Raw genomic sequence first — 14,101 nt, 5'->3', positions numbered from 1 at the left:
CTCCTCTTTCTCCCAAGAATGGTACCTCTCAGCCCTGTTCTGCCTTGGGTTGGGAGAGAGGTAACAGGTAATATAAAACTACTCATATTCATATTTTTTTCAAGAGATCTTTTATTGAGATGATGATATAACCAGGCACTATAACCTCTTCTCTGCTTTCCTTAGCTCTTCAGAAGGTATTTATATGCATGGATAGTCATTCAAATTGATGTCTGGGTAGGAGGAAAATTATTGAAGACTCCTATTTCACCATCACGCTCCACTTTCCTCTTCCCTCCCCCCAAATGTTCATATTTCCTAAATAAAGTGATGATTTTTAAAATTGTATATAGTTAAAATAGTAGGTATAGATCTTTCAAGGTTTTATGCCGGTTGCAACATCAAATAGTTACTGCTGCCAGGTTGTTTTTACTCTCTCAGACATGTGCCAGGGAGCCATCATAGGAGATGCTCTTTTCCAGCGACCCCACATCCCAGAATTCAAGCAGGTGGGGAGCAGGATAATCTCTTTATCCCTTTATGCAATCAGACTGGTTTAGAAAGTGAGTGTGATGAAAGGAGATGGCTAGGGGCCATTTTCCTTCTCCTCTAGAGACACTTGTGTCTTCCTCCTGACTACTACCAATGTTTCCAGGCTAGCAGCAGGTCCAGAGGGGCCTAAAAACTCTCTCTTTGTTCCAAATATAACAGTTATGGTTTGGGGAGTAGGTGTGCCCCCAAAGGCTCATGTGTGGGACAATGCAGGCAAGTTTGGAGGTGGAATGATTGGGTTTTGAGCGTCTTCACCTAACGAGTGCATTACTTCTCTGATAGGAATTAACTAGATAGTAACTGTAGGCAGATTGGGTGTGATTGCAGGAGGTGGGTCTCTGGGGGGTATGTTTTGGGGATACATATGTTTTGTTCTCTCTGTCTCTTTGCTTCCTGGTGCCCCAACTCCAGCCACTTTCCTCCACCACACCCTTCTCCCGTGAAGTTCTGCCTTGCCTCAGGCCCCACAGGATGGAGCTGCTTGTCATTGAACCAAGACCTCTGAAACTGTGGGCACCAAATACATTTTTCCTCCTTAAAATTGTTTTTGTCAGAAATTTTGGTCACGATGGCAAAAAAGCTGACTGAAACAGTAACTCATTTCAAAGATTTGTTGAAATGGCAGCTGGTACAGCAACTCCCTCCTCCCCCCACACCCCCACCTCATTCATTAGAATGTTCCTGAGAAAGAGCTATTAGGAAGGTGGATATTTGCATAGTAAATTATCATTCCATTGACTTGGCATTATGGACACAAAGATGGATTTCCACAGAAAATTCCAGACTCCACTATGTGATTCAAATCCTCCTGAAGAATCCTAATTATCTTTTCAAGTACCATTCTATTTGTGCCAGCATGTCATCTAACCACATTTAGTTCTTCCATGGAACACCTGCAAGATATTAGTCAAATGGGCAATTAATACACAAAATCTTTGTGCACACCCTTAAAGGCAAAAACATAGGTGGAAACCCACGACAGAAGTGAATTTTCTTTTCACTAGTGTTAGGATCACAGAACTGGCAAGTAGATCTCCTGTTATCCACCTCTCTTATGTTACAAATGAAAAGAAACTCTTGGCCAAAGCTCAAGGACACCAGAGGAGGGCCAGTGTCGATCAGCAACACAGTCTAAAGGAGTGGTCCAGTTAGTTCATTAGCACCCAGAAGCCAAAGATGAGTAATGAGTTTTTTTTTTTCAGACAAAGGCCAAATAACGTAGGGAGTAGTTACTTACATTTGACTGGTGACAGGGTTATTATCAATTTAAAGTACAAGCCATCTTGTCACTATTACGCAAATGTTTGTTGAATTCTGCCTGGCTAATTGTCAGCAAAGAGGTTCTAAGTGCCACTTTCCTGATTAGAAGAATGTTTATTCCAGTTGATGGACTCGGCAGGGGGGCATTTGAGATTACTTCTGAGCTTGCAGGCAATGCCTGCCACAGCCCACACTGTAGAAGACATGGGATGAGAAAGTGGGACTATTTTAGTCAGCTTTCCTCACACTGTTCCCAACCAGAACAACTGTAAAGGAGGAAAGTTTATTTGAAGGCTCACGGTTTCAGAGGTCTTAGTCCACAGAAGGCCAGCTCCATTCCTTGGGGCTCAAGGTGAAGCAGAACATGGTGGCAGAAGAGTGTGGCAGAGAGAAGTGGTTCACACGGTGATAATTAGGAAGCAGAGAGAGTCTCTGCTCTTGAGATAACAAAATAAATACCCCATAGCCACTCCCCGAACCAACCACTTCCTCCAGCCACAGTCCACCTGTCTCCAGTTAGGACTCAGTTAATCCCAGCAGGAATTAATTTACTGGATCATTCCTCCTTTGAACCTTCTTGCATTGTCTCACACATGAGGCTTTGGGGGATACCACACATCCATAGCAAAAAACAAAGACCAAATGGGAATAAGTAGAGGTGACACATAGATAAATCTGTGCATATAGATAGTCACAAGAGGTTCTTAGTCCCTTACACTCCTTGTTGTGACTGTGGTTATAATATGGATACCACAGTATGAGGGAGTATACATTAGTCTTTGGAATATCTATAAAGTCTGATCTTACAAAGCTTTTTGAAAACTCCTCAAAGTCTTATTGTCACTCAGACTTCTGAAGTGAGATCCCAATTCTGCACTCAACCACTGAGCTACATTCCCAGTCATTTTTATTATTTTTTTAAAAATTTTGAGACAAGGTCTGGCTAAATTACTTAGGGCCTTGCTAAGCTGCTAAGGATGGACTTGCACTTGCTATCCTTCTGCCTTAGCCTCTGAAGCCACTGGGATGACAGGCATGTGCCACTGTGTCCGGCTAACTTGCTTCTTTGATCTTAAGCAAAATGTCAAATCTCAGTCATCCCTTTATTTTTAAAAATACTTAATTGACAAAGAAAAATCACACATATTCTAGATGTAAATTGGGTGTGGTGATGTATACAGCTGTTCCAGCTACTCAGAGGCTGAGGTGGGAGGATGACTTAAGTCCAGGAGTTCAAGACCAGCCAGGCAACATAGTGAGACTCTGTCTTAAAGGAAAAAAACAAAACAAAACCAGAAGAACCACCAAACTCTTTGGGATCATAATAAGTGGAACAGAAGCCATCCCGTTATCAACCCGATTGCTAGACTTTCTTCTTTCACGTTTCCTCCTCCTCTTCTTCCCACTAGTTAACTCTCTGTTTCAATTCAGACATTGCACAAAACCCACAAATTTATTTGGTTTGCTTGGATTGAGACAGTTCACCCAATCTCAGACACCCAGTACTTGCGAGTTGGTGGCTGTGAGATGGTCACTCAGGCATGCTGATTCAGGTGGCCACAGATGCCTGCATGCTCTCACAGCTGACACAATGTTGCCTCTTTCAGATCCCGACCCTTGTAGGGGAGAGTCATACTCTGTGTCCTGTGGAAAGTGCTGTCCGCAGCTGTTTCCAAGGGGTGAGTACCTTGGTGATGTCAGAGTTGGGCAGATGTACTTGAAGAGTGTGCTCAATTTAAATTAGACTCCACGGGGCCCCCCAGACAACCCTGTTCAGGAGGTACATTTGCCTCCAGGTTTTTGTACGATATGCTTGTTGGGCAGAACTGACAGAAATCAAGCTGGAAAAGAATACAAAAAGCACAAAGTCATACCCACACATGTTCTTGTTTCCCAGGTGTTGAGCCCAGGAATCAAGGAGGAGAAATTCTTATCTTGGATACAGTCTGAGCCTCTCATCCTCCTGTGGCTCCCAATCTGCCACCGTTTGTCAGCCACTGAAACGGTCACTCACCCTGTTCGGTGCAGTGTTTGCAGGACGATCCCAATCGTCGGTCTGAGGTACAGTCATCATTGGTATTTCCTGGATGGCCAGTCTCCAAATGGGTCCAGCATCAGAGCTGCTTCTCTCCAGATGCTTTCTGAGGTCATCCTTGCACATCTGGAATTCAGTTGACTCTTCCAGCTCAATAATTCCCTGCCTCAAGCATCCTGGCTGAAAATTAATTTATCTCCTATAGTCAATGGAACATTAAACTCTTCCACTGTCTCACACTTCGATCAGTAAATATTCCCCTAAAGGGAAAAAGGAATGTCTTTAAAAAAGACATTTGGAGCCATCCATAATCATAACAGTAGTTTATACCTTTGTTCAGTGTTTAGCAAATGCTAAGATGAGCAGTTCACGTGGGTCATTTCATTTAAAACATGTCTACATGCCTTACAAAATGGTATCAGAACATCCAATTTGCAGCAAAGTTGAAAAAACTTGCTCAAGTTCTCATGTTAGCAAGTGGCTGAGACTGGCAGTCTGGATTCACAGTCCCTGCTTTGCATTTGTGGTGCTATGCTGCCACCCTGTGCAGAGAATGAGGTATGAGCCAGAAGGGACAGTCTGCATTTGTGAGAGCAATTCAGGCCTTCCCTCCCCCTAGTGACAAAGGCTGATACGAAAACTAAAAATTGGGGTGAGAGATGGAGAGCTCTCTACAGCTTTCAAGAAGACAATCAAAATCCCATCTTAGAGAAAGGGAGATATATGTCTCCCATAAATTAACAATAAGAAGTAAAATTAGAGATACTGGTACAGGTTTGGGAGGCAGAGAAAAAAACTAGCAGGTCTAGGCCAAGGATAGGTGGCTTCATTATTCATGGTAAGTGAACATGGTTATGGAGACGTGGTAGGACTGGAGTTCTGGGACACTCAGTTTAAAACAAGTCACAGCTGGGGAGTCCAGAAGGGGAGGGCCCAGAGGATTCAGAGCTTGGCTCTCTCTCACCTTGTTCCTGTATTTCCTGAACTTAACTAGGCCTTAAACGTGTTCCCTACATTTATTAAACAGACCTTCGGTACCCACTAAAAACCTGGATGTTAAGTTTTAATTTTTCTTAGAAAATGCATTGGGTTCACAGGTGATTTTAAGGACACAGTGAATTGTCACTCATCTTTGCAAATAACTGAACTTGTAACTTGAAAGTTGTGTTTTATATAGTAATAGAACTGCTACGTGTCCCCTACTAGGCCAGGTACAGAGTTAACTTTGCAATAACAAGACACACCATTTTATATTGAATTTTTTTTTGTTCAAAACCAGGATACAAGACATAAATCACATATGGTTATTTCTATTTTACAGATGGCATGAACTGAGGCTCAAAAAGTTCAAGTGATTCTCTCAAGTCACCCCAAAAAATAGAAGACAAGAAGTTCCATATTTTAACTTTCAGAATACATCCTTACCTGTTAAGAATGAGATTAAGCTTCCACCTAGAAATGCTTCTGTTGAGCTCTCTTTACTCCTAGATACACAAGGCAAAATAAAATAAAGGCTGGTGTCAAATGATGTCTGGGGCTTCTTTCAGCTCTAACTTTCTGAGTCTATTAAAAATTGTTCAGATCTATTATAATCCTAATCTTAAACTTGTGTTATTGGCTCTCAGAAAATGTAAGCAATAGCTTTGGGTTTAGAGAAATTAATAAAGCCATTGGAGGGTAGAAGCAGTCACAGATCTGAAGGTAGCAGGACAAGGGCAATGACTTGGCCTTCTAAAAGCCAGGGATTGTCCCTAATCTGTGTAGACCTAGGGGTTTATTTTAAGGGTTACAGTCCTTGGTACTCTCCATATAAAAGGCATTTGGAGGCAGTGGGAGAGAAGGGTAACTCAGACCTTTATATTACAGTTTGCTGGATAGAACCATATTAATATAATGCTTTTAAAATATTATGAAAAGATTCATTTGGTTAAATAATTTAATATCTCTACCAACTTTGAGAGAAAACTTAGGTTAACTGGATAGTTCAGACATCTCCTGTAAGTTTTCATTCTCCACCTGAATATTATTTCTTTGCTGTTCTAGTGGTATTGATATAAACTGCATTTTCATTTTAATTGGCAGATACCGCTGTCTGAAGTGTCTCAACTTTGACGTCTGCCAGGTTTGTGTTTTATCCGGTCTTCATAGCAAGTTCCACCAGAAGACACACCCTGCAATTGAACACTGTGTTCAGGTAATTTCTAATGCAAAATACTAAAGTATTCATTGATTAAGTTCTAATGAGCTATAACCTTAAAAAAAATGCAGTGGTGCATGGCTGTGATCCCAGCAACTACCATGGCTGAGGCAGGAGCATTGATAGTTCAAGGCCAGCCTCAGAAACTTGGGGATCCCTAGCACTCCTCCCCCACAAAAAGGTCTTCCAACAAAATCACAGATTCTGCTTCTACCATACATTATACTATTTAAGACTAAGGTTACACCCAACCTTAACTATCTCTTGATATAAATATGCTTTCTTCAGTATGGAGATTCCATGGAAATCTAGGAATGAAACCACCATTTGACCCAGCTATCCCTCTCCTTGGGACTATACCCAAGGGACTTAAAAACAGAATACTATCAATAGACTTAAAGACAAGAACCATATGATCATCTCGATAGATACAGAAAAAGCATTTGACAAAATACAGCATCCCTTTATGTTCAAAACACTAGAAAAACTAGGGATAACAGGAACTTACCTCAACATTGTAAAAGCTATCTATGCTAAACCTCAGGCTAGCATCATCCTAAATGGAGAAAAACTGAAGGCATTCCCTCTAAAATCTGGAACAAGACAGGGATGCCTTCTTTCACCACTTCTATTCAATTTAGTTCTTAAAACACTAGCCAAAGCAATTAGACAGACAAAAGAAATTAAAGGCATAAAAATAGGAAAAGAAGAACTTAAATTATCGATATTTGTGGGTGACATGATAATATATTTAACAGACCCAAAAGGGTCTACAAAGAAACTGCTAGAGTTAATAAATGAATTCAGCAAAGTGGCAGGATATAAAATCAACATGCATAAATCAAAGGCATTTCTGTATATCAGCAACAAAACTTCTGAAATGGAAATGATGAAAACCACTCCATTCACAATATCCTCAAAGAAAATAAAATACTTGGGAATCAACCTAACAAAAGAGGTGAAAGATTTATACAATGAAAACTACAGAACCCTAAAGAGAGAGATAGAAGAAGATCTTAGAAGATGGAAAAATGTACCCTGTTCATGGATAGGCAGAACTAACATCATCAAAATGGCGATACTACCCAAAGTTCTCTACAGGTTTAATGCGATGCCAATTAAAATCCCAATGACATTTCTTGTAGAAATTGATAAAGCAATCATGAAATTCATATGGAAAAATAAAAGACCCAGAATAGCAAAAGCAATTCTAAGCAGGAAGTGTGAATCTGGAGGTATAGTGATACCAGAGTTCAAACTGTACTACAGAGCAATAGTAACAAAAACAGCATGGTACTGGTACCAAACAGGCGGGTGGACCAATGGTACAGAATAGAGGACACAGAGACCAATCCACAAAATTACAACTTTTTTATATTTGATAAAGGGACTAAAAGCATGCAATGGAGGAAGGGTAGCATCTTCAACAAATGGTGCTGGGAAAATTGGAAATCCATATGCAACAAAATGAAACTGAATCCCTTTCTCTCACCATGCACAAAAGTTAACTCAAAATGGATCAAGGAGCTAGATATCAAATCAGAGACACTGTGTCTGATAGAAGAAAAAGTTGGCTACGATCTATATACTCTGGGGTCGGGCTCCAAATTCCTTAATAGGACGCCCATAGCCCAAGAGTTAATAACAAGAATAAATAAATGGGACTTACTTAAACTAAAAAGTTTTTTCTCAGCAAGAGAAACAATAAGAGAGGTGAATAGAGAGCCTACATCCTGGGAACAAATTTTTACCCCTCACACTTCAGATAGAGCCCTAATATCCAGAGTATACAAAGAACTCAAAAAATTAAACAATAAGATAACAAATAACCCAATCAACAAATGGGCCAAGGACCTGAACAGACACTTCTCAGAGGAGGACATACAATCAATCAACAAGTACATGAAAAAATGCTCACCATCTCTAGCAATCAGAGAAATGCAAATCAAAACCACCCTAAAATACCATCTCACTCCAGTAAGATTGGCAGCCATATGAAGTCAAACAACAATAAGTGTTGGTGAGGATGTGGGGAAACGGGTACACTTGTACACTGCTGGTGGGACTGCAAATTGGTAAGGCCAATTTGGAAAGCAGTATGGAGATACCTGGGAAAGCTGGGAATGGATCCACCATTTGACCCAGTTATTGCCCTCCTCGGACTATTCCCTGAGGACCTTAAAAGAGCGTACTATAGGGATACTGCCACATCAATGATCAAGAGGCACAATTCACAATAGCTAGACTGTGGAACCAACCTAGATGCCCTTCAATAGATGAATGGATAAAAAAAAATGTGGCATCTATACACAATGGAGTACTACGCGGCAATTAAAAATGACAAAAATCATAGAATTTGCAGGGAAATGGATGGCATTAGAGCAGATTATGCTAAGTGAAGCTGGCCAATCCTTAAAAAAACAAATGCCAAATGTCTTCTTTGATATAAAGAGAGCAACTAAGAACAGATCAAGGAGGAAGAGCATGAGGAAAAGATTAACATTAAACAAAGACGAGTGGGGGGAGAGAAAGGAAGAGAGAAGGAAAAGCATATGGAAATGGTAGGAGACCCTCAATGTTACACAAAATTACATAGAAGAGGATGTGAGGGGAAAGGGGGGAAACAAGGGAGAGAACTGAACAACAACAGATGAGGTAGAGAGGGATGATGGGAGGGGAGGGGAGAGGGAGATAGTAGGGGATAGGAAAGGCAACAGAATACAACAGTCACTAATATGCCATTATGTAAAAATGTGAGTGTGTAACCGATGTGATTCTGCAATTTGTATTTGGGGTAAAAATGGGAGTTCATAACCCAATTGAGACAAATGTATGAAAGATGATATATCATGAGCTTTGTAATGTTTTGAACAACCAATAAAAATATAAAAAAACACAGAATACTACAGGGACACAGCCACATCAATATTTATAGCAGCACCATTCACAATAGCTAAACTGTGAAACCAACATAGAAACCCTTGAGTAGATGAATGGATTTTAAAAAATGTGGCATATATACCCAATGGAATATTACTCGGCAAAAAAGAGAATAAAACCATGACATTTGCAGGTAAATGGATGGTTTGGAGAAGATAATGCTAAGTGAAGTTAGCCAATCCCCCCCAAAAACAAATGCCAAATGTTTTCTCTGATATAAGGAGGCTGACTCATAGTGGGGTAGGGAGGGAGAGCAGGGGAGGAATAGATGAATTCTAGAGAGGAAAGAGGGGGGTGGGAGGGGAAGGGAGGAGGCAGGGGATTAGCAAGGATGGTGGAATGTGATGGACATCATTATCCAAAGTACATGTATGAAGACACGAATTGGGTGCCAACCTACTTTATATACAAACAGAGATATGAAAAATTGTGGAATATATGTGTAATAAAGATTGTAATGCAAAAAAAAACACACAAAGTACATGTATAAAGACATGAATTGGCATGAACATGCTTTATATACAAAGATATGAAAAATTGTGCTCTATTTGTGTAATAACAATTGTAATGCATCCCGCTTCGTATATTTAAAAAAATAAAATCAATTAAATAAAAATGCTTTCTTTAGATTGAAGGTTTTTTTTTTTTTCCCAGTACTGGGGATTGAACTCAGTGGCATTCTACCACTGAGTTATATCCCATCCCTTTTTATTTTTTTATTTTGAGACAGACTCTCACTAAATTGCTGAGGCTGGCCACGAACTTGTGATCCTCCTGCCCTAAACTTTCAAGTCACTGGTATTTACGGGAATGTGCTGTCATGCCTTGTTACATCACAGATCTGGGGACAAGAAAAGGCCAAACAGAATCTAATCTGACCATTGATTCCCACACAGGATACTAGAAAAGTCTGTGAAAGTTAGAGCGGGGTAAGCATTGGAAATTGGCATGGATGAAAAAAAAATGAAAAAGAAAAAGCTCTGGTTTGGTAAAAATGATGCAAAAAAAATTCAGGTTGCTGGTATCCTTTTGGAGAAGTTCTGTTTTTGCATGTGTGTTCCCAATTCCTAAAATTCAAGTATTTTTTCTTTAAGGAAAAAGAATGAGATTATTATCTCAGTTTTGACTGTAAGAGCTGTATTTGAGGTTTTGTTTCTGTTTAAGACAGTCGATTATTAGTACCCAACAAGTAAATTTAGTTCTAAGAAAACAGAGAAATAGAACAGTGGATTTTGAGCCAAAAGCATTCTCACTTTCCCCAGAAAGAACGTTTTTCTTTTCACGATGAATTTGCCAGGTACCAGTTTCTTCCCGCAGATGGCGCCACCGTCCCCGCCATGCCACTCTAGCGAAGAACGTTGGATTGATTTTGCTGAGGATAGCTCTCCCTTATTCTCGCTTTAACGTGAATAGTCAACAAAAGTCAAGGGCCCGCGTCTTGCTAAATATTTCCCGCGGGGCACTGCCTTGCTAAACTCCACGCCTTCGGTTCTGCAGGTCCAGCGGTCTCTGATCCCTGGTCCACGCCCGAAGCCCAGGGTTAGACGGTGCTACAGTGCCACCGTGTGGTCACTTTGTTACTGCACTTCAAATTTGAAGAGCGGAAGACCTTTTAATGCACCCTTTCCTTCCTTCTTTGTTAATTTTAAAATTTACTTTATTTACTTATTTTTTGCAGAAATTCTTAAGGTGAGGTGGAGGAATGGAATTCAGGTAGTCCATGAAGCCACTGAAATTGTCCACAGGATTAAACCCATGAGTATTTTTCTGGAGATCAATTCATGAGTCATCATCCAATTCTCAAAGGAATCCGCAGCCCAAGAGATTAGTAACCATAGACTTACTCCTCTTCCATTCCTTCTTCTAGCTTTGCATTTCCAACTTCCTGGGTTCCTCTAATGAAGAGGAGTTGTTGAGAGAGGAGGGGATGAACTATTTGGAGTCTCTATATAAACACGCAATGTGTATGTTTATACAGAGAAGATAAGGAAATTCTAGGGGTAAGGAAGTAAGATGATTTTCCCAAGGGCATAAAAGTAAGAGAAATAGTTCCCAAAACTTTCACTATGGCCAATCCACCAATAAAAGGAAAGACCGTGTTTAGACTGATCTGATGCCATTTTTAATGTTGGCCATTTCAGCGGATGTCAGCAATGGAAAGTACAAAACTCCTCCTCAGGACGCTCAGAAAAAACCTGCTCCAAGGGTGCTGTGGGAGAAAAGAAGCTATGAGAAAGCGGTGGCAGCTGGACCAAGTGAATCCAGAGGACATGGCTGACCATGCACAGGCCACGTGAGTGTCCATGAGGAACAGACCACAAAGTGGCAGCCCAGAGCACCTGGGTATTTGTTGCACAGACAGCACCGGGCCCTGGTGCCAACTTTTCTAATACTGAAGATTCTAAAGAAGGCAGGTGCTAGAGGGGAGAGAGGAATTAAAATACCTCTCCCCTTTAGAAATGGTCTTTAGTTTTAGAGTAGAACCAAGAGGCAGCAAGGCCTTTTAATGGCCATCTAATTAAAGGCATCAGAAAGACAACAGAATGACTTTGTTTTAGATTTCTAGTTTTTACTGGTTTGATTTTGAAAGCCTAATTCAGAGTTGATGCTTTATTAAAAAAAAGAAAAAAAGAAAAGAAGTAGGAAGACCCTTGAGTATCCCACTACTCACAGATGAATGCTATTCACATTTTAGCGTGACCAACAAAATAGGGATTATTCTATGAATACAATTTTTCTCTCTTATTTTCACCTGCAGTAAATGGAGAGCATGTCCCATGCCATTAGTTTCCTTTTGTAATAGCCTTACTCTCATCCATGTAAGAAAATGCTATAATTTATAAGCAATTGCTTACTATTGAAACTTTTGATTATTTCCAATTCCTGCCCCCTAATAATTCTATAGTCAACATCCCTGGGCATGCATTGTTCTGCATATTTTTATTATTTTATTAAGAGAAACTCACTGATCTCCCTAGTCTACTTCTAGTGCCACAGGCCAGATGAGCCTTTTACAACCTTGATCAGATTTTGTCACTCCCCTACACAAGCTTTCTGATGGCTTTCCTTTGTTCAAGAAAGCAATGTTCTCCCAATGGCCTTTTGCCTGGCTCTAACAGCTCCATTCTGAACCAGCTCTGAGCCTCTCCTGTGCCTCTCCCTTGACTTGATGCACTCTAGCCATATGCTTCTCCTGCTGCTCCTTGAACTGGCCAGGCATGCTGCCATCTGGGTTACCCTAGACCATCTCCTGCATGGCTTGACTCTGCCCCTCCTAAAAATCCACCAAAAGTCTTTGCTCAAGTGTGATCTCATCCTCAATGCCTTTTCCTGATGAGCATTTGACATTTCAGCCCCTGTCTGCACACTAGCACTATGAGTCATGTTCCCTTGTTTTAGTCTTTAAAGCACTTCACTGTTTGACACACCGTGTACCTTACTAATCTTATTTATTTATTTATTCCCGTGTCCCCCACTATAATGTAAACTCTATGAGGGAGGAATCTTTTATTGTTTCCATTTGTATTTGCCAAAACCTATAACAATGTCTAAATATGATAAATGCTCAATAATGTTAATTGAATGAATGAGTGATAAAATGGATAGATACATAATGGAGAATCGGTGGATAGATAGATAAGGGGAGTCCCTTTAGAATGAACCATGAAAGGGAGTTGGACAGACTGAGGGGACATAATGTAAGAAGGAGGAGAAGTTTGATGGAGCCCAGAACAGAGACAAAGAAGCCTTGTCCTTAGCCAACTATCTGTGTGGCCTTAGCAGAGTCACTTTATTTCTCTGTGACCCACTTACTTCACTTAATAACAAATAACCTGACATTCATATTCTTGGAATAGTATTTGTGAGGCTAAGATAAAGAAAGGGAACTGCAAGGGCTAGGTTACCCTAAAGGTTATTTAAACTTCAGTGTGTTCTATTCTGTCTACCCCAAGTACAACAGGGTTCTCCCAAATTGATGTTATATAATAATTTTCAGTTTAGCCTGGATATTGATGAATTCAGTGTCTTACCTAGGGAAAGTTAATGTGGAATATTCCTATTTCACAATGTGATAATAGGCAAAGCACATCCTCGACAGCTATCAAGTTGGCACTTTAGCAGTGAACATCTTCTAAGAGATCAATGGTGATTGCCTAGTGATGACATTGAATTTATTTCACGATTCAACAGTTTGCATGGTTAAAAACTTTCTTTCTCTTGATGTGGATTTACTTACTTTTACCTACAATTATTCACACTGAGAAAAGAAGACTTTTATTTACAAAAACATAATTGAAAGCTAGGAGCCAAATATCATCAGTGTTATTAAATATTTAGGGAAACTCTTGCAAATACAATACAAAGAAAATTGAAAAGAACAGACAAAATGACTTCCATTTACAGTTAATACGATTGTGAATCCCCAAGAAACCTCTAGCAAAAACTACTAGAATTAATAGGCTTTGAGTGATAGTGGAATATAAAATAAATATGCACAAAATTCAGTGCTCTTCATTATACTAGCAATAACCAGCTGGAAATTTTATAAAAATCCCCTTTGTAATAACTGTAAAAATTATTTTTAAAAGAAACTAGGGAAAAAGTTTAACAAAAAATAAATGGCTCGTATAAAAAAAAAAATTATACTACTTTGTTGAGTATAGAAAACAAGACCCAAACAAAAAGAGAAACATACCAAATACCTAGAAGGGAAGACATTAGCATAAGAATGCTCATTCTCCAAAAATGAATATAGTCAATCCTCATTATGCATAAATTCAGTATTTACAAATTTGCTGATTTGCAAAAAAGTTATTAGTAACCCCAAATTAATATTCAAGGTAATATTCCAGTATTTACAGACATGTCCAGAAAGGCCAAAAACTTGAGTTGCCTGACACATACATTCCCAGTACATTGTGCTCTCTTCTTGCTTCAGCTCTCATACTGTGTTGTGGTTTGGATCTGGAATGTTCCCCCCCAAGACTCCTGTGTCAAAAGCATGGTCTCCAATGCAGAAAGTTTCAGAGGTGGGGCTATTAGGCAACCATTGGATCATGGGTGCTCTAACCCCATCATCCAATGGATTCATCCACCGATAGCTGAATGGCCTACTGGAAAGTGGGACCTAGTTGGAG

At 39.9% G+C, this 14,101-nt stretch overlaps 1 protein-coding gene across 1 annotated transcript in view; it reads left to right on the top strand.

Moving 5' to 3' along the window:
* Dytn (dystrotelin) overlaps positions 1 to 14,101 on the top strand; it is a 66,146-nt gene that overhangs the window by 24,403 nt on the left and 27,642 nt on the right. The window contains 4 exon segments of the mRNA XM_005335125.2: positions 3,399 to 3,470; positions 3,689 to 3,852; positions 5,909 to 6,020; positions 11,105 to 11,256. Coding sequence (XP_005335182.2) covers positions 3,399 to 3,470; positions 3,689 to 3,852; positions 5,909 to 6,020; positions 11,105 to 11,256 — 500 coding nt within the window.

The sequence above is a fragment of the Ictidomys tridecemlineatus genome, chromosome 7, assembly GCF_052094955.1.
Source record: "Ictidomys tridecemlineatus isolate mIctTri1 chromosome 7, mIctTri1.hap1, whole genome shotgun sequence".
Taxonomy (NCBI): Eukaryota; Metazoa; Chordata; class Mammalia; order Rodentia; family Sciuridae; genus Ictidomys; species Ictidomys tridecemlineatus.
The sequence above is the reverse complement of the archived record's forward strand: the minus strand, read 5'-3'. Positions and strand labels throughout refer to the sequence as shown.